The sequence below is a fragment of the Eulemur rufifrons genome, chromosome 17, assembly GCF_041146395.1.
Source record: "Eulemur rufifrons isolate Redbay chromosome 17, OSU_ERuf_1, whole genome shotgun sequence".
Lineage (NCBI taxonomy): Eukaryota > Metazoa > Chordata > Mammalia > Primates > Lemuridae > Eulemur > Eulemur rufifrons.
Genome location: NC_090999.1, coordinates 48,576,761 through 48,603,804, shown reverse-complemented (window position 1 = coordinate 48,603,804; position 27,044 = coordinate 48,576,761). Strand labels below are relative to the sequence as shown.

The following is a 27,044-nucleotide window of genomic DNA, read 5'->3' as shown; positions in this document are numbered from 1 at the left end:
CTACTTGCTGTGAACTTGGAGACAGGCTCTGGTTTTCCATTACCTAAGTCTTATCATTTTTAGCACCAAGGAATACAGACCAATTAATCACCAAGGAGCAAAAATAAATTACCTCACCCTTGACTTGCTCTTCGGGTGACTTAACGCTTCTTATCATGAGAGGAAAAGCACAGAGATGTTGCTTGGTGCATACGTGGAATGTTTTGTGCTTCAAAGAGACCCAGGTTACTGGCACAGGTTTATTCATCATATGTCAACGCTTGTCCTTGTTTGGAGATTTGGGGGAACTTTCTTTTAAGTGATATCTTGAGGCATCTGGTGAAACTTTGATTAAGCAAATGGGGTTTTCCAGATAGCAGAAGGCAAATCATTTGGGTTTAGTCCAAGTTGAAAATCTATTTAAAATGTTTGGTTAGACTTTCTTGACTTAGTAAGGATACAGCAATGAGCACAAGTTTGATATTGCTTTGTGAGGTAGTAGGAAGAGCCATTTATTCATTTGTTAACCCGTGCTTGTATTCATTCTTTAAATATTTGTCGTGTTACTACTGTGTGCTGGGCTGAGGGCTGGACGCACAGTGGGCGTCCACAGGCTAAGGGCAGCCGAAGGAACCTGTGTTCAGGCTGCAACACCATCACCTGGCACCTGTGTGACCCTGGCCAAGGCATTTATTCTCAGACTCAGTTTCTCATCAATAAAATGGGGCACAATACTTATAATATCTAGCTTGCCAGGGGTATTTGAGGATTACAAAGCATAAAAGCATTCTAAAGTTTTCTATGAATGGTCATATTATTTAACGCCTGAAAAACTCACATTGCTTTATGAAAATTATTCCAAGTGACATTAGAGCATTTGAAGAAATGCAGCCATTTCTATGCTCTCTACCTTATTATAATAAAAATAACATTTATTCTTGTAGTTGACTTTTAAAAATTCTTCACATTACTCAGAGTGGTAAATACATGTGGGTGCACAACCAAGTAGTACGGAAGGACAAGAGGAAAGGCGTCCCCTGACCATTCCCACCTCCAGCCCACTCTGCAGAGGGGGTGTGGGAACAGCTCCTCAGCTTTCCCCCACGATACTGCACTTATACTGTTCATTCTTATTTATCAATTTGAGATATTACTTATCGGTTTGTTGCTAAGATAGACATCATCTGCTTTTCAAAGAAAGCCCCATCAAGGATATATGTTCTTGTGTTTAGCATCTGTCCTCTAAAAGTTCAGTATAGGAAAAATATTTTATTAATCATTCTAGTGAGTTGGCTTCTAGACAATTGTTTTGCTGTGTTTGGCTTTTTCAAGATGTGAAAAGCACCATAACATGCCCAGGGAGGCTCCATGCCTACTCACTGACAACGTCCTTCGCATCTGTAAACCATTGTCCAGTGTAAAGATTTCAAACTTGAGCGTAATCTGTGTATCTTGGGTTTTTAAACATAATGTCACAGTTGCTGGATACAGCCAAGAAGTTAAATGCTTCCTTTATTTTCCATTGCTTTTTCTCTCCAAGTCCTTCCAGGAGGACGCACAGAGCTCCCCCAGGCGTTTGGACTGCAGACATCAAAGGAAGAAGAAGATGTTTCCCCCAATATTTGGGGTTTGATCATAGCTGGGGAAATATTGCTTCATTCCATAGTTAAGGAAGTATGTCTGAAGAAAATTTAAAAGAGCAGTTTGATTAGGACATTCCTTTGCTTGTGAATTGATGTACCTTTGCTTGTGAATTGAAACTGCCACCTCCAACAAAGCCAGGAATGGGACAATTGTAGCATGGGACTCAGATGCCGGGCTTCTCTAGTGGGTACAGTGTGCCAGAATGAAAGAATAATCTGTTAAGATGTTTAATCGACTATGGTGAAAGAGTAAAAGTGGCTTTAAAAAAAACCCCACATAATTTTAGTCAATTGATTCCAGCTTCTCATTTGTCACATCTTTATCAGACCTGTCAACATGAAGCAAAATAAGTCAAGCAATTCATTTTTTTCTTCCCCTCTTGTAAATCCACTGTGTATGTGCCAGGTGTCCAAAGCTGAAATTCCAGAGGACAGGAAAGAAGGAGCCTTAGCTAATTAGGAAAATAGAAGAGGCAGTGTAGTTAAGTGGTTAAGAACTCAGCTCTGGTGGAATAAAAACCACTTTGGGTTCTGGCTTCAGCCAATTGAGACTTTATTGTTTTAGAGTTGCTGCGGGGATTAAATGAGAAGGGCATAGAGAGTGCCTCGCGCGTGATAAGACCACATAAATGTTAGGGATTCTGGTCACTATTAGCTCCAAGGCCACTGTAGTGGACAAATGGGTCCCTGTCCAGCAGCCCTCTGAACAACTTACATTAGCATTGTATGCAGAAGGGGCAGTGGCACTGGGTTAGCTGGTTGGGACGTGCTCAAACTGTGCCGAGAAGGTACATGACTCAGTTGTGCCCTCTGCTGGCCAGTCTGTGCAGCACAGACGTGCATGGCATCGTTGCAGGCCGTTCGGACTCCAGATTACATTTGGCATTGCTCATTTGAATGCAGAATCGTTAGTGCAATGAAGGCAAGGGTAGCTGCTCAAAAGGATCCACAAGAGTTTACACACTACGTTTACTTTTTTCTTTTTCAGTAGGTTGGTTTTGAATGTTGTCAGACCCTTGTGAAATTGCTTCTTCATTGTAGCCAGAAGAGGGCACTGTTGCTTTACCCAAATTCTGTGCCACGGTCTATGAAGCCCGGCATCTGAGTCCCATGCTACAATTGTCCCATTCCTGGCTTTGTTGGAGGTGGCAGTTTCATTTCTTAGGTGACTAGCAGAAAAACAAAACTAAACAAATTTTGTCTGTAACAGGACATATGCAAAAAAAAAAAAATTGGGGCGTGAAAAATTGTTTATATTTTATTAAGCCATGGAAAATTAGGAATGGACTTTTTAACACAGACAAGCATGACAAAGAAAATGCATTCTGATGAAATCGATCAAGATTCTGCCTGGAAAACCAGCCTGAAACGTTGGAATGTATCTAGGTGCTCCTGCTCGCTCTTGGCATCACAAGTGTCCCAGAGAAAGGGTAGAAGAAATAGATGGAATCTTTGGGAACCTTTCCACTGTGGCAAAACTCAGAACCTCTTGAAAACAGAAGTCTTTGTTAAGAACAAGGAGAGTGCAATGTTGACTCTCACCCCTTACTTCTGCCTCTGAGGTTTGCCTTTTCCTTTCTTGGCCAATGCCATGATGAACCGCTTTACCATTTTTAACAGCTCAGTTTTTAGTGAGGCAATAATAGGTTTATTTATAATCCTTGGGTGAAAAATGGCAACTGAAGAAGCCCATTTCACAGCCCAGACGGTCTGCCGGCTCCTGGTTTTCTTCTCCACTAACAGTCCAATGAGGTTGACAAGAATGGACCTCCTTCTTTGCCTATGTTTATGTTCTTTTTCCTTTCAACTTTCTCTATGTGTGACTTCCTTCTATGGATCCAGAGTTGGAAGGAGACATATTCAAAATGCAAATACAAGCACGTGATGACAAGCCGAGCCTAACACTGTAAAATCACAGCGAAAGGCTGGAAAAAAACCTAGCGAAATTGGGGCTATTCCTCAGCACCAAGAGTTGATACGATGCCTCTAAATAAATACTTTTTGGATGAATGACTGATTGATTAACTGAATGAATGAATGAAGCCACAACCTCTCAGATAACTGTGGGTATGAAAACTGACATAATTCTTTGAATATACATAATTTTTTAAATGTTACCATTTCCTCCTGATATGTCAATATTTCTAAATTCCTCAGATAAAGAAATTGCAAGTCTTCCAACTTTATTTGGGTTTTTATGGTGAAGGTTTTCCAGAATTACTCTTGAGGCTAAGGGAAATTTGTGAATGTTTGTGTATGTGAGTTTATATCCTTGCTCATGTCGTACTTTCACAATCACAAGGAGAAGCACTTATGGGAACCTCTTTTAAGACAACATAGTCATCAGTGTCTCTGTCTCCTTTTTTATTCTTTCTTCATTCTGGTGATGTTAACGTGCAGCTTCCTGCTCTCAGACTCCAGTTCGAGCTGAGCTGTATGCAGTGAGTAAAGTCTGCACTCGCAGAGTACCATAAAATCCTTTTAATATTCATTCAAAGGTGCAAGCTCTTGGACCACAAAGGTCCCTTCTTCTGGTCCCTTCTTCATGCCCAGACATGCTCAGAGACTTGGCATCTTGCCCTGGAAGCAAAGCGTATAGGCCAAACAAAACCTTCATTTTCGTTGCTTCCAACAAAGGTCAATTGTTGAATGTAATTACTTAGAACAAATTAAGAGTTTAGATCCAGGAGCCTTGGGGCACTCAAAAGATTATGGAAAACAGGGGGGAAATGGTTCAAGATTCCCCCGGGCTGTGCAAGGCCACACCCCACAAGGGCCTGGTGTGATTCAGATAAATATGAGTGAGCTTTTACCAAGCGTACCCTCTAAGTTCTTCATAGCAGGACAAAGTAGGCGCCTATATTCCATGTATGCTGTGTTTTGGCAGGGCTGCCTCCTTCTAAATATAGCTAGCGATTTTTTTTTAAATGTGTGATTTCTTAAATACTTTTCCCTTTGCAGTAGCTTAGTTTTTTTAAGTAATGGAGAATGAAGAATTGTTTCTCCATCGTCAACTTAAGACCAGTGGTCCCAGTAGAAAACAAGAAAACAGTATCAGTAAGAGAGGGAAGGAGACAAAGGCAGATTTCATGAATTTCAGCTTTTATTGCACAAGCTGTCAGCTTTCTGCATGTGCAAGCAGAGCAGAGCTTCAAATAAACACTCTAGGAGATACATAAACTCATTTGAGACATCAAAGTATCCCTTAGCCCAACGCTACTGAGCAGATGAGGAAATAGGAATTTGATAATGATTCAAGTCACTTTATTTAGGAGAGTTTCCTGGGAATATCTATGCTTTGCAGGACTATCATTCTCTTTAAACGGTTTACTAAGGAATCATTATAAAAGCAAGCATTATATAGCACTTCCCACAAGCCAGGCACTGTTCTATGTACTTTGCATATGCTGGTTTATTTAATCCTATAAAACAACCCTCTAGCCAGGTACTGTTGTTATCTCATACTGCAGATTAGGAAACTAAGGCACCGAAACATTACAACACTTGCCCCTCAAAGACCCAGCCAGTACATGTGGAAGCAGGACTTCGAACTTGGTTCTAGACTCTCTGCTCCCAATCATTTAACTGCTAAAAATAAAATACTACATGAACATAGAAAGACTGCAACTTAAATGCTCAGTGTCATCATCTCCAAGTGGTAGGTTACAGCTTTGCTTTTGTTTTTCTGTATTTTCCAAACTTCTGTCATGCATTGCTTTTAGAAAATAATAAATGCTGCTTTAAAATCCTGATCCTAAAACCTATAACCTACAACAGGCTATGAAGATCATTGTCTTGAAGGGCCTTGGAGTAGAAATAACATGACCAGCCTAGATCACTTGATTTACTCATGACCAAACTTTATGGAGTACTACCAGGGAAAAGTGACTCAAATGTGTCCCTCTGCGGTCCTGTAAGCAGCTAATAAACTATCTACCCCTTGAAATGTCACTTGGGGCTGTGTAAGGTGAGGGAGTCTCAAAGGAAGAATGAATTTCCCGGCTGTAACAACCTCTAATAGAGGAGCTCAACATGAACAGTGGAGCTCAGTACCTGAAGGACAAAGATAGACTTTCACACAAAATTTTCCATTAAAAATCATAATAAAAAGTCAATTATATTCATATGTAGCAGTAATGAATTGGAATTTGAAATTAAAATCTTGCTATACAGAGCCTGTAGTCCCAGCTACTCTGGAGGAAGAGGCAGAAGGATGGCTTGAGCCCAGGAGTTTGAGGCTGTAGTGTGCTATGATTGCACCTATGAATATCCATGGCACTCCAGCCTGGGCAACATAGTGAGACCCTATTTAAATAAAAAAAAAATGCTAAAATCCAATTTAATTCCCAAAATACACATAAAGTGACACACATAACAAATATAGGACGCAAATGAATTTTTAAAATATGACCAAATCAATTTGGATGCAATCTTAAGAATAATCTCAAGGTTTATCATAACAGACACTTAACATAAATACAGTAAGTTTTTAGAGAGCACGATTGCAGAATATGGCAAACTAAAATTTAGAAAAATGACTATCAGGTTAGAACCCTTGCCTTTCCCAGAAAGAAAAATGAGAACTGACTTATAAAATGCTGATCGCTTCTTATATTTTTTACCTGTCTTTTCCCTTATCCTTGTCTCTTTAATAAATAGTCAGGTTTTTTTTCCTCCCTCTTTTTAAAATAAGAGGCTTGCTGATAGAAGCTGAGGTCTCATTTTCCTAGGTCTGTGATCAGCCTTAGGGTGAAGTGTTGAAGTGGGCAGTGTGCTGAGTCTCTCAGATCCTCCTACCGGGATGAAGGACTTTTTCCATCTGCCGCTGGGGGTGCTGTCAGCCCTCTTCAGAACTGTCTCTGCAAAAGACAGCTGAGTGTAAGAGTCCAAAGCTGTGCTCCCTTCCCTGGGCAGGCTGCATTCAGCAACTTGTTGATGTAGCTGTACAAAACCTGGCCTTCTCCCCTTAGCTGGGGACAACTCTGCAAGGTCATTTCAGCTCCAGAGATCCCCACGGGGTCTCAGCATAGCTGAGACTACATCCCAGCTCAACTTCTTCCTCAGGCCACCCTGCTGCCCTCTCTTCCCTTCCACAGGTGTTGATCCCAATTTATGTGTGGCCAGGGGATGTGGTCTCTGGCTGGGCATTCACTTCCCAACACGAGCTTAACACTACAGAACGAGGAGCACAAATCTTTGGTGGGCAGTTGGCCCCTCTGCCACACTGACTCTCCAAGGCATGGCCTTGAACCCCATCTAGTGAGTAACATGAGGAAGAAAAGCTATGCCATCTTTCTCATACGGATTCAGAAAGCAGACCAAAGAACAAAGAGGGCACTTTTAGAATACCAGCAGGGAACAAGTCTGAATTTGGGTGGGGCCAGGGAGACCACAGGAGGCAGGATGGCAGCTGCTTAGCCCACTGTTTGGTCTAATCCCCTGAGCTGTCTTGTCCCTGGTACCATGATCGTGCACCGTGTTAATTAAATCATTCTCATTAATTCAGCCCAAGTGTAAATTAGGAAGGAATGAAGATAAATTAGGTTTGAAGGCAGCTAATACATTTAACCCCATGCTGCTTATTTTGCAGCCTAACAAAATAACATTGTTAAGGGAGATAACAAGCCCAAAGCCTTGGGCACAGCTTCTTAATAGCATTAAAAAATGAGACCTTGGTTTGATGTCACAAGGCAAAGGCAAAGACCAGCTCCCAGGAGCTGGTAGGACTGGTCTAGTGTCTTGCATGAGGTGTTGGCTATTGTATAATACAGATATAGTATGGGTAGCCTTTCATGAGTTGTTCGTGACTCAGATATCTACTCTGTCTATTGTTGTCCAGTTTGATGACAGCCCTGTTTAGAGGTTTCTTCTGGTACAGATACAAGACTTGCTCACTTTTTCTTAGTGTGAGTGGGGTGAGAAAAATTACCTTTAGGATTGGCTGAGAGATGCTGTAGGAATTACAGTTTGAGTTGCTATGATCATAAATATGCTGACTTGCAAATCATTTTCAGTTGAGATGAACATTAGAAACTGCCCAACAGCCCCAAAACGTTCACACATTGGTTCAAACAAACCAGTGTATAGTTTGTAGATGATCAGTAGCACATGCCTGTCCCAGAATACATGTTTACTTCCTATGTCTTTCAGCAGGAAGATGTTTTCCAGTTTTTGTAACCCACATCAACTAATTTCTTTTTCCTTGTGTTGCTTACCTCCCTGAGGCAGAGGAAGCAAATGTATATGGTCACTGAATACATTTCAAGATTTTCCGGTCTACAACATTTTTTTCTTTTGTTGAAGTATAGAAAGTATCAACATTAGGTAGAAAAGATACAGGAAAATGGCACCGGTGGATGATGACACAATGGCCAGAGGATTTCATTCTTTCTCAGCCCTGCCTGCTTAGCAAGGCTCTTTGCAAGGAGACATGGACTTTGCTATTCCCTTGGTTAAGGACACTCTGTAGTTTCCAGGTGGTAAAGATGCAACAGAAACAGATGACCTGTCCCTAGCTCAGTGGCTTCCTATGGCAAATTCCCAGCCAACCAACTGAGCTATGTACAAATTCCTTTTCTAGGTAGGGTCAGGTCATCCAGGTACAGTTCTAGGTAGAGTTGGTAAGTGACTAAGTAAGAAGGAAGTACTTCTTAACGAGAAAAAATGTTAAATCTCCTAATTTAAACAGACCGCCCTCACCTACCCCACCATGAAAGACATTAGCAATTGGTCTTCAAAATCAACACGCTTGCTTTTGACCCAAACATTTCCATGTGTTTGATCTTCGCTGGTTTTATCCATGTCTCCTCAGAACCTGGGTTCTGCTTGCCCTCTCCTAACCTGACCGCCCCCGGCTCTGTGGTTCAGCCTCTCGACTTTGTCAAGTGGTCTTGCCCAGAGACTGCACAAAAAATTAAAATAAACGAAGCAGATTTTTAAAGGCTCGTGGTGAAGCTGCCGAGTTAATGCTAACAAAGGACTTCAGAGGGCACTGTCTTTCTTTGTCTGCAAGGAGCGAAATTTCTCAGCGCGAATACCAGGAGGGAACTTGGGTAAAGCAAAGTGAGATTAGAACGAAGAACCACCGACGGTCTTGGTTTCAACAGTCTCCACTCTGGAAGCTCCAGGTGGAGCCTCCTGAGCAAGTTTAAAGCATTTCTGAACCTAGCGTTTTAAAGAAAGCTGGGGGGCGAAGCGCGGGGCGGAGTTTACTCCGAGGTTGAGCCCTGGCTGTGGAGCTGCGGGGCTGGGACGCAGCTAAGTGACCTCCAGTCGGGCAGTTCACATCTCCTTGGGTCTCAGTTCCTCGCTGGAAAACAAGGGCGCTGGACCGGTAATCCGTCCAGTGCATTCATAGACTTTATTATTCCTAACACCGAATAAAACACAGGCATTTTAGTTCCCAGTGGAAAGACAAGCCTTTAATGCAAAGATCAAAAATGAAATTTGTAAATAGTGATCGCCACGCGAGGTTGTTTTTCGAATCGCCCTCTTTTCTCCTGGCATGCGGGGCTTTACACGTGTGTGTGTGCTGGGCAGGTCTTTACTGAACTCCAAACTGACACTACGGAGCGATAAAAACCAGGAAGGCCGGGACCGAGAGGGTGATACAGGCTTTATCGCTACGGAGAGGAGCCGGCGTGGCCGCTTCTTCGAGGAGTTCGCTTTGAATCAAGCGGCCGCAGCGATTGGCTGAGAAGCACGTGGTGCGCGCCCCGCCGGACAGCGCCCCGGCTGCTGTCCCCTGGCTTAGGGCAGAGTCCGGCCGCGGGAGCCGCACCCGCCGGGGGTGGGGAGGGAGGGCACTGGGGAAGTGCCGGAGGCTCGAGTCTGCTTGGCTCCCTGCCAGCGAGAAACCTCACGCCCTGGCTTGCTCAACCTGTGTTCCCAGAGTGTCCAGACTGGTGCCCCTTCCTTGCCACTGTTCCTCCCACGCCGGGTGTCCTACCTAGCGCGCTATCTGTGCGCGCCCAGGGCGCGAGCTGCGGACACCCAGCTAGCTCCCCGCTACCCTTAGCAGAGCATCTCGCGGGCTCTGGCATCTCGGAGCGCACACAGCCCCGGGCCGCGCTCCCCTGCGGTGGGTCCCTCAGTTCCATGGCTAGCCATTAACCAGGGTGGCCCAGAGAGGCGCAGACACTCGGACCCGGGAAAACTTAATTTAATCGCAGTCCGCGAGGTTGCAGCTGCTAGTGGCTGAGAGCGCGCGTTCGCTTTGTCTCTCTGCACTACCCGCAGCCCCCCTCCCCCGCTTCCTCTCCCGATTAACTCCCCCGACACGCTCTTCCCCAGCTCCTCTCCTCCTCCCACTCCTCCTCCTCCCCTTCCTCCTCCTACACCGCGGGCCGCGCTAATGCGCTTCCTCCCTCCCCCGGTGTCAGTCTCTTTGCATACGCGCCCCCTCCCCTCCGGCCGCCGCTTATAGCGGGGCGCGCGGCGGCTGGGCGCAGACTGCTCCGGCAGCCGGAGAGGAGGCGGTGCGGCGGTGGCGCTGCGGAGACCGAGTCCAGACGCCAAGCGGCCGCGGCGCGCACGGCGCTTCCCAGCTCCCTCCCCCGAGTGCACAGCCCGCCTCCTTCCGCGGCGCCGGCGCTCGCAGGCTCGCTCTGCCCGCGCTCCGGGAGACGCTCCGCGGGTCTTGGGCACAGGGTCCGCGGCGTGGGGACCGAGAGGCCGAGGCGAACCGCCAGCGCCCCGGGCGCGGTCCTCTCCCCGGCAGGCGCCCCTTGCGTGCTCCTTTCGCCCGAGCAATCGCCGCCGCTTCCCCGGGCTCAGACGCCCGCTTCGTCGCCTCACTGCCCGTGACCGAGGCAAGAACCCCGCCGGTTGTGCGCTGAGGCCAGTCGCCACAGCTGTAAGTTCCTCCCGCCGCCCCGGACCTGTTGCGGGCGCTGCGGGTTTCAGGGGCTACTTTGGCTGCGAGGGTGTGTTCGTTAGGGGTGAGCATGCTCGGGGCAGCCAAGAGCTCCGACTTGGGCCAGGGGGAGCTGTTCTCGGTGCGGAGATCTCGGGGTCCGTCGCTGTCCTCCCGCAGCAAGCAGGAGTCCGGCGTCGCCGGAGGGGCCGACCGGCTTCCCCTCGGTTGCGCTACCGCCCGGGAGAGCCACGGGGGGAGCGAGGAGCCGAGCTAGGGATACAGTCAGCCTCCCTCCTTCACGGAAAGCAGCTCTTTCCTGGGGGTGAATGTCGCGTTGCGTCGCTCCCTGCAGCCTCCAGGGCAAAGCGTGCGGAATCGTTGACCCACGTTGCACCCCACCCGGTTCGGAGAAGAGTTGGGGCCATGCACGGACACCCCGCGTGCGAGCACATTCACTGCGGCGGAGATGTCTGTAGGGAATGAATGAAAACTGATTCTGAAAAACTAGTTTTCTTCTCAGTGCAAGTATTTGGCCTGTAGAGTAACATTATTAGTTTCAAAGGATAGGAATTGGTGGGTGGGGTGGAGATAAAGCATTGAAGTTGTTCGACATGCAATCTGGTGTCATCCTCACAGGCATGGCCAGCGTGTTAAATAGCGTTGTAACTGTTATGAAGGACCCTATGACAAAAAGCTATTTTTGTTAACAGGATATTTATAATGTTCCATTGTTATCAATAATGTAAATGGCCAAGAAAGTCTGCCTAGTTTCTCATTCGGTTGGATTGAGATCAGGTTCAAAACCTGGAGAGTCTTGACAGTGCACAAAGTATTGGAGGCAAGAAGCCTGTTTAAGGAGCATTAAGTGAACTGAAGTTACTGTAACTAGAAGCCCTTTTGATGTTCACAGTAATAGCAGCCCTTTTCTCTGTCTTCTCTGCAGACACGGGTTAAGTATATGTGTACATTTTCTTGGCCACTTACTTGGCATGCAAATATTATTTCTCTGGGGGCTTAAAAAATGCCGGAAGGATGATTCATTTTCTATTGAAGGTGTGTTTTAAGTGACTATATAAATGGTTTCTGCTGATATTTTGATGTTTGCATAATTTTAAACCAGAAAGCAAGTCATTTCCCTTGAGTCTTCAAGTTTACTTTTTTATTTTAATCAAACATTGCTGCAAGAATGTTAGATGGTTTTCCGTCTGGATGGTACCCAAGATGACAGGCTAGGCTCTTCCTTCTGGCTTTTTAGGCCAAGCTAGAAAATACAGAAGCATAAACACTGGATGCAGAGAGATGCAGACCCCATATCCTAAGGTGTTCTAAACAAATTGTTTTCTTAAGTGTGCGTCTGGTTGTGAATGTTGTTTTACACCATGCAGAATCCATTGTTCAGGGAAATGTGTTCTGGTCCCAGCATGATTCCAGGTCTATGTGCAAGCACTTCCATGCTTGTGCACCCAGTTGCAGGGAGCCTGGTTTTTCAGTCAGGGCAGCGTTTGCTATTAGCTCTAGGGGAGGCAGCTTCATAGGAGTATTTAGACAATCTTTTGAGATTTTGGCTTAAATCTTCCTGCAGATAGTTCAGATTGCATGGTCTAATTCAAATGATAACTACAGTGGTAGAGCATCAAGGATGCTAGTAAATGTTTTAACACCTTGGAAACCTGGTGCATTGACATAGGTTCGTTCCTAGATCATTCTCTAGAGCACTGGGCATGGGTTAGAATGCACTATACGGTAGAGGCTTAGATTGAGGTGGGGTGCGGCTTGGCTCCTTAGCATTTTTCATATCCCGAATCACTATGGAGACCTCTGGGTGCTTTGTAAAGTCTAGGACTTTGTTACTTACTTTCTTCCACTATGCCATGTTTACTCATAATGAAAAGTTACATTCCAAAAATAAAGGAAAACAAGTTGCATCACCTAATGGTATGAGGCTGGTGTATAAAGGCATGTCATGCCCCTGTCTTTGTTGTCTTCTGTGCCAAGTCTCACTGTGGGTCTCACAGCTGGCCGGGGAGGAGCAGTCTAGTATTTTTGCCCATGCATCTGTGGTAAATCATTCATTTGTAGGTATTGATAATTCTTGGAATATAAATTTAAAAATAAACATCTGAATGGTTGAAGGAAACACAGAGGGTTTCAGCTGTGCTGTGAGGACTGGCTGTTCTCTGTTCGGAACAGATACTGTGACCAGCCACATAGTTTACCTTCTGGGCATAAACAGTGGGATAAACAGCTCCCCTAGGAACCCTTAGACAGGCAGCTTCTTGAGGGCTTTATTCCTTTGAAGTAACAGAGGAGTAGTGTAAAAGGGTGGGGGCATGTGATTCAATTTTTGAAGATAGATAGGCATTTCCTATATCTTCACCCTACAGTTTTCTTACTGAAGAAAGCCAAAAGACAGCATTAGTTTCAGTTATAATTTCAATTTGGATGTTGAGCAAAGCACTTCAGTCAGCAAATAAATTCTAGTGTGGCCCCAAGTTAACAGTGGCTGACAAAATACACACACATATGTGTGTATTTTTTTATTTAAATGGAGCAATGTTTGCAATTTGAATTCCCTACATGCAGGTGCCAGCATTTGCAGGTACATAGGAATGGTCCTGGTGATGCACTATTTAATCAAAAGAGCGGGGTGGATAGATCCTTTGTTCTTGCAACTGGTTTTCCAAGAATTGGTACAAAGCAGGAAGAACAGAAAAACAGCAGTCATGAGTATGCTACTCAAAATATTCTCCCTTTCATGTGCCAAATCCTCACTTTGGAAGCTGTCCAGAGCAAGAAAGATGGTCGGTGATTGTGGCCAGAATCCATTCTGTGCTGATCAATATATGGTAATGTTTATATTGGGATGCTTTTAGAACTCTTTAATGATAGGGGTATCTGGTTAGAAATTATCTGTAACATTTAAATAAAGGTCTGATCATTGCAGAAGTTGGCCTTACATTTCCCATTTACTGTATGTGCAGGGTGATTGGATCTTACCAGAGGAATTCTTAATGGAATTAATTAGTAGGTGTTTGTTTTACACATGGCTTTATGTTGCATGGGGCATGAAAGCTGGTGCCCATCCTGGCATTATGAGAGCAGGAGGCCTGGCATTTTAAATGGCCTGCAGTGAATCAGCTGGACTAGAGCACAGGGAGCTGTGAGAATGAGACTTTTGCTGGCTTATGTTTAGCCCTTTATGTTCTCAAGGGCTTCAATGTCCTGAAAGTTGGTAATCAGGTTTTCCAAGATGAACCTGCTTTTAAGCAGTGATTTTTTTTTTCTTTCCTTTTTTTCTTTTTCTTTTTCTTTTTTTTTTTTTAACTGTATAGTTCAAATAGCTCAACAGTATTACAATGCATGTCTTTCCTTGCAGGTAGTTGTCTCTGGCTTTGTACTAGAATGGCCACACGCCATTCAAAACAGTAGGCAGCAGGGCCAGCAACAAAGTGCTCTGTTGTCTTTGTCCAAAGCTCTTGTTGCTTTTGATCTGCTCTTCTGAACATCAGGAGCATCACCTTCAATAGTTTTGTTTTGTTTTGTTTTGTTTTTAGGAGTGGAAACAAAATGTCAGTCAGCGTGCATGAGAACCGCAAGTCCAGGGCCAGCAGCGGCTCCATCAACATCTATCTGTTTCACAAGTCCTCCTATGCGGACAGCGTCCTCACTCACTTGAACCTTTTACGCCAGCAGCGTCTCTTCACCGACGTCCTTCTCCATGCTGGAAACAGGACCTTCCCTTGCCACCGGGCAGTGCTGGCTGCCTGCAGCCGCTACTTTGAGGCCATGTTCAGTGGCGGCCTGAAAGAGAGCCAGGACAGCGAAGTCAACTTCGACAATTCCATCCACCCGGAAGTCTTGGAGCTGCTTCTTGACTATGCATACTCCTCACGGGTCATCATCAATGAAGAAAACGCAGAGTCGCTCCTGGAAGCTGGTGACATGCTGGAGTTTCAAGACATCCGGGATGCATGTGCAGAGTTCCTGGAAAAGAACCTGCATCCCACCAACTGCCTGGGCATGCTGCTGCTGTCCGACGCGCATCAGTGCACCAAGCTGTATGAACTCTCCTGGAGGATGTGTCTCAGCAACTTCCAGACCATCAGGAAGAATGAAGATTTCCTCCAGCTGCCCCAGGACATGGTAGTGCAGCTCTTGTCCAGTGAAGAGCTGGAGACAGAAGATGAAAGGCTCGTGTACGAGTCTGCAATTAACTGGATCAGCTACGACCTGAAGAAGCGGTATTGCTACCTCCCAGAACTGTTGCAGACGGTGAGGCTGGCGCTCCTGCCAGCCATCTATCTCATGGAGAATGTGGCCATGGAGGAGCTCATCACCAAGCAGAGAAAGAGTAAGGAAATCGTGGAAGAAGCCATCAGGTGCAAACTGAAAATCCTGCAGAATGATGGTGTGGTGACCAGCCTCTGTGCCCGGCCTAGGAAAACCGGCCATGCCCTCTTCCTCCTGGGTGGACAGACTTTCATGTGTGACAAGCTGTATCTGGTAGACCAGAAGGCCAAAGAAATCATTCCCAAGGCCGACATTCCCAGCCCAAGAAAAGAGTTCAGTGCATGTGCAATTGGCTGCAAAGTATACATCACTGGGGGGCGAGGGTCTGAAAATGGGGTCTCAAAAGATGTCTGGGTTTATGATACCCTGCATGAGGAGTGGTCCAAAGCTGCCCCCATGCTGGTGGCCAGGTTTGGCCATGGCTCTGCTGAACTGAAGCACTGCCTGTACGTGGTTGGGGGGCACACAGCTGCAACCGGCTGCCTCCCGGCCTCCCCCTCGGTCTCGCTAAAGCAGGTAGAACATTACGACCCCACAACCAACAAATGGACCATGGTGGCCCCACTCCGAGAAGGCGTTAGCAACGCTGCAGTAGTGAGTGCCAAACTCAAGCTGTTTGCTTTCGGAGGTACCAGCGTCAGTCATGACAAGCTCCCCAAGGTTCAGTGTTATGATCAGTGTGAAAACAGGTGGACCGTACCAGCCACCTGTCCCCAGCCCTGGCGTTACACAGCAGCAGCTGTGCTGGGCAACCAGATTTTTATTATGGGGGGAGATACAGAGTTCTCCGCCTGCTCTGCTTATAAATTCAACAGTGAAACTTACCAGTGGACCAAGGTGGGAGACGTGACGGCAAAGCGCATGAGCTGTCATGCTGTGGCCTCCGGAAACAAACTCTACGTGGTTGGAGGATACTTCGGCATTCAGCGATGCAAGACTTTAGACTGCTACGATCCAACATTGGACGTGTGGAACAGCATAACCACAGTCCCGTACTCGCTGATCCCCACTGCGTTCGTCAGCACCTGGAAACATCTGCCTTCTTAAAGGTAGTCAGTCCTAAAGAAAGTGAGCATGAGGTAAGAAGTGAGTTTAGCTGTGGATGTAAGTATGCATATAATTAGGCTAGTTGCAAAAGTTCAGTGTGTGGAATGAGGCACAGTGCGTAGACCACGTGCTGCAGAAGTAATACAAAAGCCGTAAACGTAAGAGACTGGGCACCCCAGAGCCTAAATGCTTGTGTTGACCACAGCTTCAGCTCCCCATCGCATAAGCCAGGGGTTCTCAGCTTTTACTTCTTCAGAATCTCAGAAGAGAGCCTCAGAATCTCCTGAAGAACTTTTCAAAACCTGACCATCCCAGAGACTTTGTTTCATTTGGTCTGAGTGGGGCCATTATTTTTAGAAAGTTTTCGGGTGATTCCAATAAACAACTAGGTTGGGCCCCCCCCCCCACCTCTGTTAATAATACCAGCCAATGTTGATTGAGCCCTCACTGTGTGCCTGGAGCAGTGCTGTGTGTTTCATGTGGATCATCTCATTTGATCATCACAACCGCCCCATGGGATATTATTACTAGCTTCATTCTATAGAAGAAAACCCCTGGCTGGGCCCGGTGGCTCACATCTGTAATCCCAGCACTTTGAGGCCAAGGGGGAGGAGCACTTGAGGCAAGAAGTTTGAGACCAGCCTGGGCAACATAGCGAGACCCTGTCTCTACAAAAAAATCTAAAAAATTAGCCAGGTGCAGTGGTGCACTCTTGTAGTCCTAGCTACTCAGGAGGCTGAGGCAGAAAGGCTTCAACCCAGGAATTCGAGGTTACAGTGAGTATTGATTGCACCGCTACACTCCAGTCTGGGTGACAGAGCAAGACCCTGAGTCTTAAAAAAAAAAAATGTTGTCAAAAACCCTGGTACAGACAGAAGCTAGGTAAGTTGCCCAAGGTCGAAGAGCTTAGTACATGGTAGAGTTGGTCAAGAAGTCAGCCCAGGCAGTGTGGCTCCAGAGTGTAAGCACTTGAGCGTCACACTGAACTGCCACTTGGTAAAACTGGGCTTCATGTTGGTATCATCGCAGGTGATACATTGTTAATACTTAAATTTTTGCCTCCTTAAATCTTTTTTGGAATGAATAGAGTTTAAAGAATTCATTGCCCCAATTCATTCTTTGTTTATTGTCTCCAAAATTACTACTAACTTATTTAAAAATGTCCGCCCCCCCCCCCCAAAAAAAAGAGTCCCTTTTAGGGCATTTATTAATTTGCAAGGGGAATTTAGGTTTGTCTTTGTAAAAGGATATAGCTGTATTGTATGAATTTGATGTACAGATATATCAGCCACCTAAACTGCCCTCATTGCTGCTTTTCAGAGTCAATCATCAGTCTAGCTGACCCTACTATCAGGGCTAACAAAGGTTGTGTTTCTGTGTCTTATATTTGAGTGCATAATGGTTGTCTGTGTACTTAAGAGTATATAATACTCTTGGCCCAAGTAATTAATAGGTCTATGCAGTTCAGTTTGCAATGCTCATGGCCACTTTGCTGCTATTAAGTGTTCTTAGGGTCGGCCTCAGGGATGGCTTAAGCACGGAGCACACGGAACGTGTTGATTTGTTTTGGTGATTCATGGGCTTATTACTAACAGTAAGAGAAGAAAATAACTGCTTTGGAGGAACTGCAATGAAAACTAACTCATTACTTGGAAACTTTTGGCTGTTTTCCCTAGGAAGTTTCACACCTTTGAAGGGGACTTCAAAGGGAGAAAAGGAAATCGAGGGGTAGTTCAAGCTAAGCAAAGAGGGGTCTCATCTCATTTGTCTTTTCTTCTTCCATCTCGTACCCCTCATTTAAGAGCCTCATTAAAATTGTCCTCACTTTCACATTTCATCTCTTTCTTTCACCTCTTCAGTTATCTCCTCCAGCCTGTTACGGTTAGCAGACTTGTTAGTAATGTCATGCTTCCTTGGAATGAAACTCCTTCAAAGGAGCAGGAACCCTCAGATACCTCCTCTGGGAAGCGACTGGGCGAATAGCATCCCACACCAAACTGGTTTTTGCAGCCTTGCTGGCATCTCAGTAATCCTGAATAAACAAATGCTCTGAAAGTGGTTATTTCATTTGCAGTATGAATGCATGACTCACCTCTAAAGCAGGTTTAAAGAACCTCCTAGGCAAAAGCATTAATTAACAGCACACTTAGTTGGGTGTTAGTCCAGAATTGGCTATATTTGCACAGAAGAGCCATAAACATTGCCAACTCAGTGGTGGTGCATCAAAATGGTAATGGCTAGACTTGCCGGCAGCCTTGGAACAAGGTAAGGAAATTGAGGCAGAAAGAGGAGAGAGACCACATGTGTATTCTGGTCCTAGGTTAAGTTCTAGAGCTTTCTAGACTTTAGATTGCTTCTCTGTCAAATGAGTGGTTTGAGCTATAAGTCTCTTAAGATCTGTGACAGTTTATACTAGGATAAATTGATAAATGGGGGAGGGGGGAAGAGGTGAAAATAGCTTGCCCAGTTCTTGGCTTATATTAAGTGTTTGAGACTCTTTAGTTTTCTTTCCTCCCTTTAATTTAGATCCTAGCTTGCTCTGAGATACAGCAGTGGAATCAGCTTTGTGTGTGGTACCAAATCAGGTTTCTTTGACTATTATCTGCTTGTCATCTTTATACTTCATTTTTAGTTCCACCTTTTCCAGCCCAGAGTGAGTGGCAAACTCTTGAATGCACCCTATCCTGGGGATTTGAACTGAATCACACTCTTCCGGTCCCTGGGAAACTGAGCTAGTAAAGTGTTAGTTTATATGTGAAACAACATCCTCCTCACCCTTGGTGCTACCAGCCAGAGAGTCAAGCACATAAAAACTAAATTTGACAAGGCCAGGTTTGCTGCTTTTAAAGGGCATCATAAGCGTAAGCGCATGATCAAAGCCACTCTTTCAGTCTCTGACAGGGAGACTGTTGGTTTAAATTTCTAAAGTTTACTGCACACAAGATAGTGCTAAAACATTTGAGCTGGATGGGGTGCCTTAAAGAGGTGCTGGGCAGGCCTCAGTCCTCTGCTCTCCAAATGTAAGTGCTAACTGAATGAATGCAGTGTTAACAAAAAGTTTCCCTAGATCTAAGAGCTCATCCACCAAGGAAATTTTAACTGTCTCCTGCTGCTCTGTCAGTGGGTGGGAGGCACAAGAAGGAAATTACTTTGATTATCCTCTATTTTCATGGAGCTGTGTGGCACTGAGGGCACTTAGACTCTGATTTGCTTTGTTTCTTCTGTTTTTCTTTTTGTGGTATGTGTTCTTTTTTTTTCCTTGTTTGAGTATGCAATGTCTTGAAACTTTATATTATGACAAGATACATTCTTTTGGCCTAATGTTGATATGTAGGTAACAAGGAGGTGGGGGTGGGGGATGAATACTGTAGTCTAAGGAATGCCTTGAAAGCTTGAATCACTGTTGTGAAACAGCCAAAAGAAACAACTAATGAAATGAATCAGACTTCTGAACACATAAAAGCAAAGGGAGAAGAATTCGTTGCAAGTAATCAGTGGTCCCTCCAGAATTCCCTTTGCCTATACTTAAGAGTTATAGCAATAGGAATACAGAACTCTGCAAAATTTCCCCATATGAAATCAGCAGTAAATAAATGGGAAAGGTGAGTAGTGCAAGAAATACCAGTTCCTATGAAGATTGCAGGTTTTGTGGCTATGGTACTTTGAATTTACATTCACTGGCATACCATAGCTGTTGTCTCCTAAGTGTGGACTGAATGAACTTTGAGAATAAACTCCAGCCTTGGGCTGTTGAGGCCTGAATATGTTGTCATGTGAAAGGAAGCGAGACTGATTTCTGCCATAATGAACAGCAGAGATGCATTTCAATAAGAGGATTAATATGTCTGCCTTCTATATGGTGAATAGATTTAGTCTGGAATCTTCAGGAATCTCCTTCTTTTGACCCCTAGGACTTTACAGTGGCTCTGTTTAACCACAGAAAGGAATTTTATAAATGTTGGAAGCAGAAGGTGGCAACTCATAGCACCTAGACATATAGTTTTGAATTTGAACATACATATGTGTAGGAAAGAAGTGAAGGTCTTTCTTTGGACACCACAGTTTTTGTCAGGCCAGCCATCTGCATGGATGCATGCATGCATGTGTGTGCATTTAAGGCAAACACTTTAAATATCTTTGCACAGTTCTTACTGAACATGTAATTAAGACCTTTAGAAGCGATATTGCCCAGATGTGTCCCAAGTTTAATTTTTTTAAAAAAATTTTGTGGCTCCTTACAAAAATCTTAAAACCATGGCATCACACAAATCCTTCATGCTTCTTTGTTTTTTTTTTTTTTCTTTTCCTTCTATTTTAGGTCATTCCATCACTTGGCAAGACAGTATGAGATTTCTATCTTGGAAAGGCCAAGTTTAATGAAGAGAAAGAAGAAAAGGAAAAGAAGTTGCTGCAAAACTCGCTGCACCTTGTAAATTCTCTAACTGGACATGAAGGAGGGGGGTGGGGGGTGGGATATTCAGTGCAAGTAGCACACGGTTTAAATATCAATGAGTGAACCTGTGATCTAGTCCTTGTCTTGTAATTGTGGATTAATGTCAGCGTGAATCAGCCTCTCAAAGGGAGAGAAGAGCTGGACCTTTTCCCTTGCTGTACCATATTGAGCATTTGATTTCCATGGGCTCCGCCATTTATGTGTAACATTTGAAATGGTTGTCACCTCTCTCTGAGGAGCGAGCTTGAAGTCTCCATGCCAGCTGCTGCGGGAGATTCAAAGCCCAACCGTGGGTCCAGGAGGGAAGCTGGCTGGGCTGGCTGCAGAATGAGGACCCCTGGACTCTCGGCTCATCTCTAAGCGGTGTGTTCCCCAGGAAGATTTCTGAACAATGGGGACATTGTTGGTAGCCGTTTGGTAGATGTTCTTTCCTATTTATGAGTGACTTTAAACTTTTCCCTTGGCTGTTAACAAATTTGTTAATAGATTTAGCTATTTATTGTTTGATGCCTGCATGCTGAAACAATGCTTACAGTTGTCTTCACATGTATGGACGTGTGTGAATGGTTGTATGTTTTGCACATTTTGTGGCTGGTGATGTGCTTTGCTGCACAAAAATGAAAACTTTTGAGCTACAATTTGGAGTATAACTGGAGGGTGGGTTGGGGTGTGGGGTGGACTTTTTCAATGTCAAGACAGGGAAGGATTACAAGACAAACTTAAATTGCATCCTAGAGATAGAGAAACCATGAAGATCGCTTTTAATCTTAGACTCATCATCTTTTAGTGGGGTTTCATGGGGTAAGGGCATGTTGATGGGGTGAGGGGAGGTTTCTTTCTGTCCTCCCACCTCCCATCTGATTCACCTAATTCAGTCTCAGCTGCTGAAATTTGGAAAGGACCAAATTGCTTTACAGTTTTTTTTTTTCCTTTGTGTAATATCCTGAAATCCTGGAGAATTCTATGGACTAGTTCTGTATATAGAGTACAGGTAAAGGCATTGTCCGAAGTTTATTTATTTATCTATTTATTACCCTGTAAGAATGCTTTGCCGTAACCACAGCTAATGGGGAAAACTGAAACATCACAGATGTAAATTAACTCACTGATCAGATTTGCTTAACCTGGACTCATTGTTGTCTGTTCTTGCTAAACAATTTAACAAGTGCTAGAAGTTCTCCAAGACAATATTCACATTGGTACAATGTATACTTCAGTGCTCACCCTTAGGTAAATCTCTTAAAAAATAAAGAACTCTTTGGTGCACAAGTGACACATTTGGCCACAAAACACCAAAGAATTGTAAGCAGTGGCCCCTGTTGAGAGGTTTTCCGGTGGAATTCGGAATCTGTTGTGAATACATTCTTTGCTAGTTGGAGTGCTTGTTTACTAAGCATGTGCCGTGGTAGGTGTTAGTGCTAGTCTCAAATAGGTGCTTCCTCAGAGGTGTGGGGGAAGACCAGAGTTTGCAACTCGAACTGCTTTCGTGGATGTTTCTCACATTGCTGTATTTTAGAAAATAGGGTTAAGACTGATAACCTTTCACATCATGAGTTCGTTTGCATTGTCTAATGACAGATAAATCCTTAACATTTCTCTCCACCTTAGGACTTTAGACTAATTGTACTTGTCCGTCCGTGCCATGAATAAGTGCGCTATAGTTGGACCAAAATAAAATGAGCTGTTGGAAGAAAAGAATCACAATACTTTCCAGCAGTCAGTCCCTGATCCCTAGATGTGTTCTAAGCAATGCAAATGTCTAATTGTACCCTGGCGGCATAGTCGGTGTGGTTATATTGTAGCAGTTACAGCTCTGTAGTTTATGATGCAAATCTGCCAAGAGATGTATGTGTCACTGCATGGCTTCTGAAAGCAGGATGAATTTTCTGCAGCTGTTTCAAAGTTGTGGTCTGTCCTTGAATCCTCTATTAATTACTTTGTGTGAGCCAGAGGGAGCCTCGGTAAGGGTGGGCCCCCAGCCTGCAGGGAACTTTCTGGACTCCTGCTCTTTGAATTGATGCAGGCATTTGGTCTCACTACTTGACCATTCTCACCCTGTGAAACGTCCCACACTTTGAAGCAAATACAATTCACAGCACAGTACACACAAAAACCTTGGCATAAGACAGAGAAGGTTCTTCTTATTTTGTGGACTGGTTGCTGTAGAAACAGACAACAAAGGGCAGCCTTCCACTTCTGGTATAATTGTGTAGCCCCTTTTCTCTGGGCTTGACACCTGTCTGAATAAGAGTGATTAGAGCTGCATAATATCCCTCTCTTGGCTGTTGAATATGTGGTTCACGTACAAAACTGTGTAAGTTGAAGTAATGTTCATGTTCATGTGTACTTGTTTGCTACTACTACATTTTTGAGGTTTTGTAAAACTGTTATTTTTTTTTTTTCACAATGTGAAACTGAAGGTCAATAAATTATTAGAGATTTTCTCTTCATTGTGTGTGGGGGTCTCGTCTTTATTTGACTACTCCGTAATTTCAGGCAGCACGGTAAACTTGTGCCTTGTTTAATCGAAGGAGGATCATTTCAGATATTTTCTGAATGTGCTTTATTTCAGCATTTAGTCACATACATTTATTAAAGTCATTTTGCACATTAAATAAAACTTTTGACCTTTAGAGCACCTCTTTAAGCAAAGCGAAACACCTCATCTATGGATTTATTTATAGTTTGAAATCTAAAAAGTCACAAAACATGATATTAAGATAGCATATTCTATATTAGAATGGATTTAGTTTTGAAATCCTTATATGGGTTATATTTTGATAGAAAGCTGTTAGAGAAGGAGCTGGAGTTCAATCCTCTTTTCATCTGCTGACATCTGCTTTAGAAATCTTTTAAAGTAAGTGGAAATATATGCATATTATTTCTCTGTTGGCACAGAAAAAGCACAAGTTTAACCCCTCAGGTACGCTTGGCATCCAAGTTGACAGCTGTCCTTGCTGGCCCTGCCCTGTGAAGCCAAATGAAGCCTCGTGTCCCCACCTCAAGATGGCTTCGTGTCACACTGAGCTGCTCCTTTTATCACTTGGGTCAGACCCCTCATTGTTTTAGTGTGCAGAGCAATGTTGGGCATAATCTTTTCTGGATGGAAAATAAATACTACCTAATTGGGACTCTAGGAGAGCTCACAAGTAGGCATAATGCAATTACAGCCTTTGGACTTTGACCAAGATGCCAGAGCAGATGCCTTGGGTTTGACAGAAGGATCATTTGGTTCCGTGCTGCGTGAGGCTGGTCTAGAGCCAAGCCTTGGGGAACAAGTGTCTGAGTGCTCAGATTCCAAGTGCAGGGTGCCGAGGACCCATGGAAACCCTGTTGATGACATCATATGTATGACACCAAATGGTGAAACAAGGGGCGGTTAGCAGTGAGGAGTCAACAGTTGGGGGATTTGGACTCTCAGAAAAAGTCTTGATGTTAATCCCTAGAAGGATTGAGAATGATTCCCGTAGACATGATTGTGAACAGAACTTTCCTTCTCTGGAGTTTTTATCATCTCAGTTGGGACATGTAGATAGACTCAAATTAAGTCAAATTCTTAATTTTCATTCATTTGGAAATTTCATTTCATTCAGACATTCGGATCACCCCAAATGGTGGCTGTATCGGTTTGGATTACCTTCGGCTGCATATAATAAAAAATCTGGCCACAGTAGGGAAACTACTAGGAGGTTGGCAGTCCAGGGCTGGGACAGCCCCCCTGCAAGGTTGTCAGTGGTCCGGGGCTGTTCTGTTTTTGCTCTGCCATCCTACTCTTGGACCTTGGTCCTCAAACTCGCAGGTGGAGGCTGTACTGCGTGGCATCGCATCGCTTACCAGGCTGGAAAGCTGGGGGCAGACACAGGGGAAAGGGAACATGCCAGAGGACACTCTCCCTTTTTCTTGGAATAGTAATAGTTTATCCAAAAGGCTCACCTGGGAGACTTGCACTTATCTCTCAGTGGCCAGAACTAGGTCATGTGAACTTTCCAAGCTTTAAGAGAGGCCAGGAGGGAAGTACTTTGATATGGGCATATTGCCACCCCACTTAGTAATGGGATTTTGTTTGTAAGGAAAAAAAGGGAAAACAGACACTGGATCGGCAACAACATAGATTATCCATTGCAGGACATTGGTTTACCTAGTATGGGGAATAACCAAAGAGTCATTGTGAACAATAGCCTCATTAACTGGGTGACTATGATGCGCTGAGGATTATGCTAAGGACAGGCGTTACAGTCATCTCATTTAATCTTCACGACAAATTTAGCAAAGTCTAGGGAGGCGTCTTAACATCTCTGAGGCTTCGTTCCTTCATCTGTGAAATAAACAAGACTAACATTCTTTCTAATAGAAAAATTTAATAAGATAAGAAATTTAAGAAGTGCCGAGCTCAGCGCCTGGCACATAGTAGGTCCTCAGTAATCATTTTAAAACACCGTTGGGAACAACACACAAATGAATGTGGGTCTGAGTGCTCATTCTGTGCCAGGGATTGGGTTAAGCATTTGCATGTTTCTTGCCTTGCTCGTCCTCGCAGCAACCCTCTGGGAGCAGGCACTGTGATTACTCCCATTTCGTAGATGAAGAAACAGGTTTTGAGAGATTATATAACTCGCCCAAGGGAGTGGTGAAGCTGGATTTCAAGGCACACTCTGGCTGCTCCTCCAGGTCCAGGAATGTGGAGGAAGGTGATTCACGGGGCTCCTGACTGTGGGAAGCCCAGGGCTGCCTGGGTCCACCGGGTTTGTGAGAGGGTCCGAGGAGCCTGCAGCCAGTGAGCCCCGGCCCGGACACAAGCACAGAAGAAGCCAAAGGAAGGAGTCTGTGCGGAGACTCAAAATGTTCCTTGCCCACTGGCTTCTGAAGATAACATTGTAGAGAATTTCAAAATAAACGGGGACCCCAGGCTGGTTGTTATACTTAAATTCACTGAGCTGTACGCTGACGCTTTTTGTACTTATCTGTTTGTAAAATGTTGATTGACTGAGTGACTGAATATACTAACAGATCATGGCCAGACCGTATATGAAAATGGAGCTCTGACCATAGTCTGCAGCAATCAGCCCAGGAAACCAACACGTTACCTATAGTCATCAGCCCAGGGAGCCAGCCTGCTGTTGGAAGTCAGACTTGGAGGGAGTCAGACCACTGTCTCTAGGAACTAGTCCAGAAAGTCAAATACTAAGCCCTGAACAATTAGTCCCAGATGGCCAGGACTTGATTGATAATAACTTGATTAACTGCTTCCGTAATGTCCTTATTTCTAACTTAGGACTACTTAGAGTATGATCGTACCTCTACCCCATCACCACAGGACACCATGCTTAGCCAACAGCCTCCAACCATCAAACCGGAAGCCTTCCCTTCTTTCCCCACCATAAAGCTTTCCCTCTTCTCTATCTTCCTTTCAGTCTCTGCTAAAATGCAAGGCAGCGGCTGACTCCCTTGCTATAGCAAGCTCCGAATAAATAGCCTTTGCTTGTTCTTGTTTGGTTGGTCATTGTTTATTTCCATACACAAATGTTTCTTCAATAAAATAATTAAATATTTCAATTAAAAGATTCACAAAAATGAAGTGGGGAACAACATTGTGGGTTCTGGGCAAGCTGGGTTTTCAAAAGGTGGTTGTTGTCATCCTGAATGTCTGAGTAAATGAAATGTACACCATACATATAGCATGAGAAAAATGGATTTTGAGTTAATGGGGTTGAGATTAGGGCATCTGGTTTGCCAAAAGGAGAACAGTTGGTTTGTTTGGGAATATTTTGAATAAAGTGAGAACACTTAAATAAGTTTTATAGCCATATTCAGGGTGCACGTGAATGTATGAATAAATGCAAAAACTTAGCAGTTAATTCCTGGTCTTGCCTGTCACAAATCTTAAGTGCTTTGCCTGTCTGACACATACTCAGACTCAGCCATCTGTCCTGCATTTGAATTTAATCATCGACAATGAATTTTAAAGCTCTGTTATTTGTCAGACATTGGACAACAAGGTGCAAGACCTGACTTTCAGAGGGAAAAAATGTACATTGAGGCATGACTGAATTAAAAGCAATTTGACTAAGTAAATTATAAATCTACCATAATCTTGTCCAGCTCTGCTTACAGCCCAGCTTGCTTTGAGCGTCCTGGGGAAACCAAATGAGACAAAGTTTCTCTCTTTCTCTCTCTTTCTCTCTGGTCCTGTTTCCTTAGCAACCGTAATCTTTATCTCTGCAAAGATGGGACTGCAGGGAGGAGAAGCAGTTGGAATTTCAGCAAAGTCTATTGCTAATCCTTTTCTTATGTTATCAGATGATTTGTTTTGTTACGAAAAGTTATTTTACACCCACTTTTTAGATAGTACTGGGAGTGTTTATTGGATATCCTAGAAAGGCTGAGAGGATTTTTTTTTTTCACGAGATAATGCTAATATTGTGACCACAAAAAAGATGAAATCAGCCGCTTGTTAGACACCTGCAAAGTGAGAACTGAAATGTCTCTCTGGGAGGTTCTAACTGATACCTATGCAAGCTCTGAATTACCGATACCCCTGCCCCACTCACCACCCACATACATTCTGGCCCAGGCATTGCTGCCAGGGGAACCATTCTGAGAAAACAAATTTTGTAATTTTGAAATAATGTACATACTCTGAAGGAAAGGCAGGGAGAAAGGAAAAACAGAAGACACCCTTGGGGAGATGTGTCTGGTGGGTGGTCTCCCTCTTCTCAGCACTTTCTGGTACTCCCTGAGAGTCCCCCTATTGAAGAGATGGAGCGGGGGTCAACTA

The 27,044-nt window shown here is 44.3% G+C and overlaps 1 protein-coding gene across 3 annotated transcripts; it reads left to right on the top strand.

Annotated features, from left to right (window-relative positions):
- Positions 1 to 10,068: 10,068 nt before the first annotated feature.
- ENC1 (ectodermal-neural cortex 1) lies at positions 10,069 to 22,719 on the top strand. 3 transcript variants are annotated; one of them, XM_069492825.1, is made up of 4 exons: positions 10,069 to 10,476; positions 13,063 to 13,206; positions 14,034 to 15,848; positions 20,135 to 22,719. In XM_069492825.1, the coding sequence occupies exon 3, from the start codon at positions 14,047 to 14,049 to the stop codon at positions 15,814 to 15,816; it is 1,770 nt and encodes a 589-aa protein (XP_069348926.1). In that variant the 5' UTR covers positions 10,069 to 10,476; positions 13,063 to 13,206; positions 14,034 to 14,046; the 3' UTR covers positions 15,817 to 15,848; positions 20,135 to 22,719. The 3 variants fall into 3 exon arrangements, with proteins under 3 accessions (XP_069348926.1, XP_069348928.1, XP_069348925.1); XM_069492827.1 differs by lacking the exon at positions 13,063 to 13,206 and having other exon boundaries at positions 14,170 to 15,848; XM_069492824.1 differs by lacking the exon at positions 13,063 to 13,206.
- Positions 22,720 to 27,044: the final 4,325 nt, after the last annotated feature.

Coding starts and splice junctions, on each gene's coding strand:
- ENC1 (XM_069492824.1), top strand. CDS start 14,047: ATGTCAGTCAGCGTGCATGAGAACCGCAAGTCCAGGGCCAGCAGCGGC.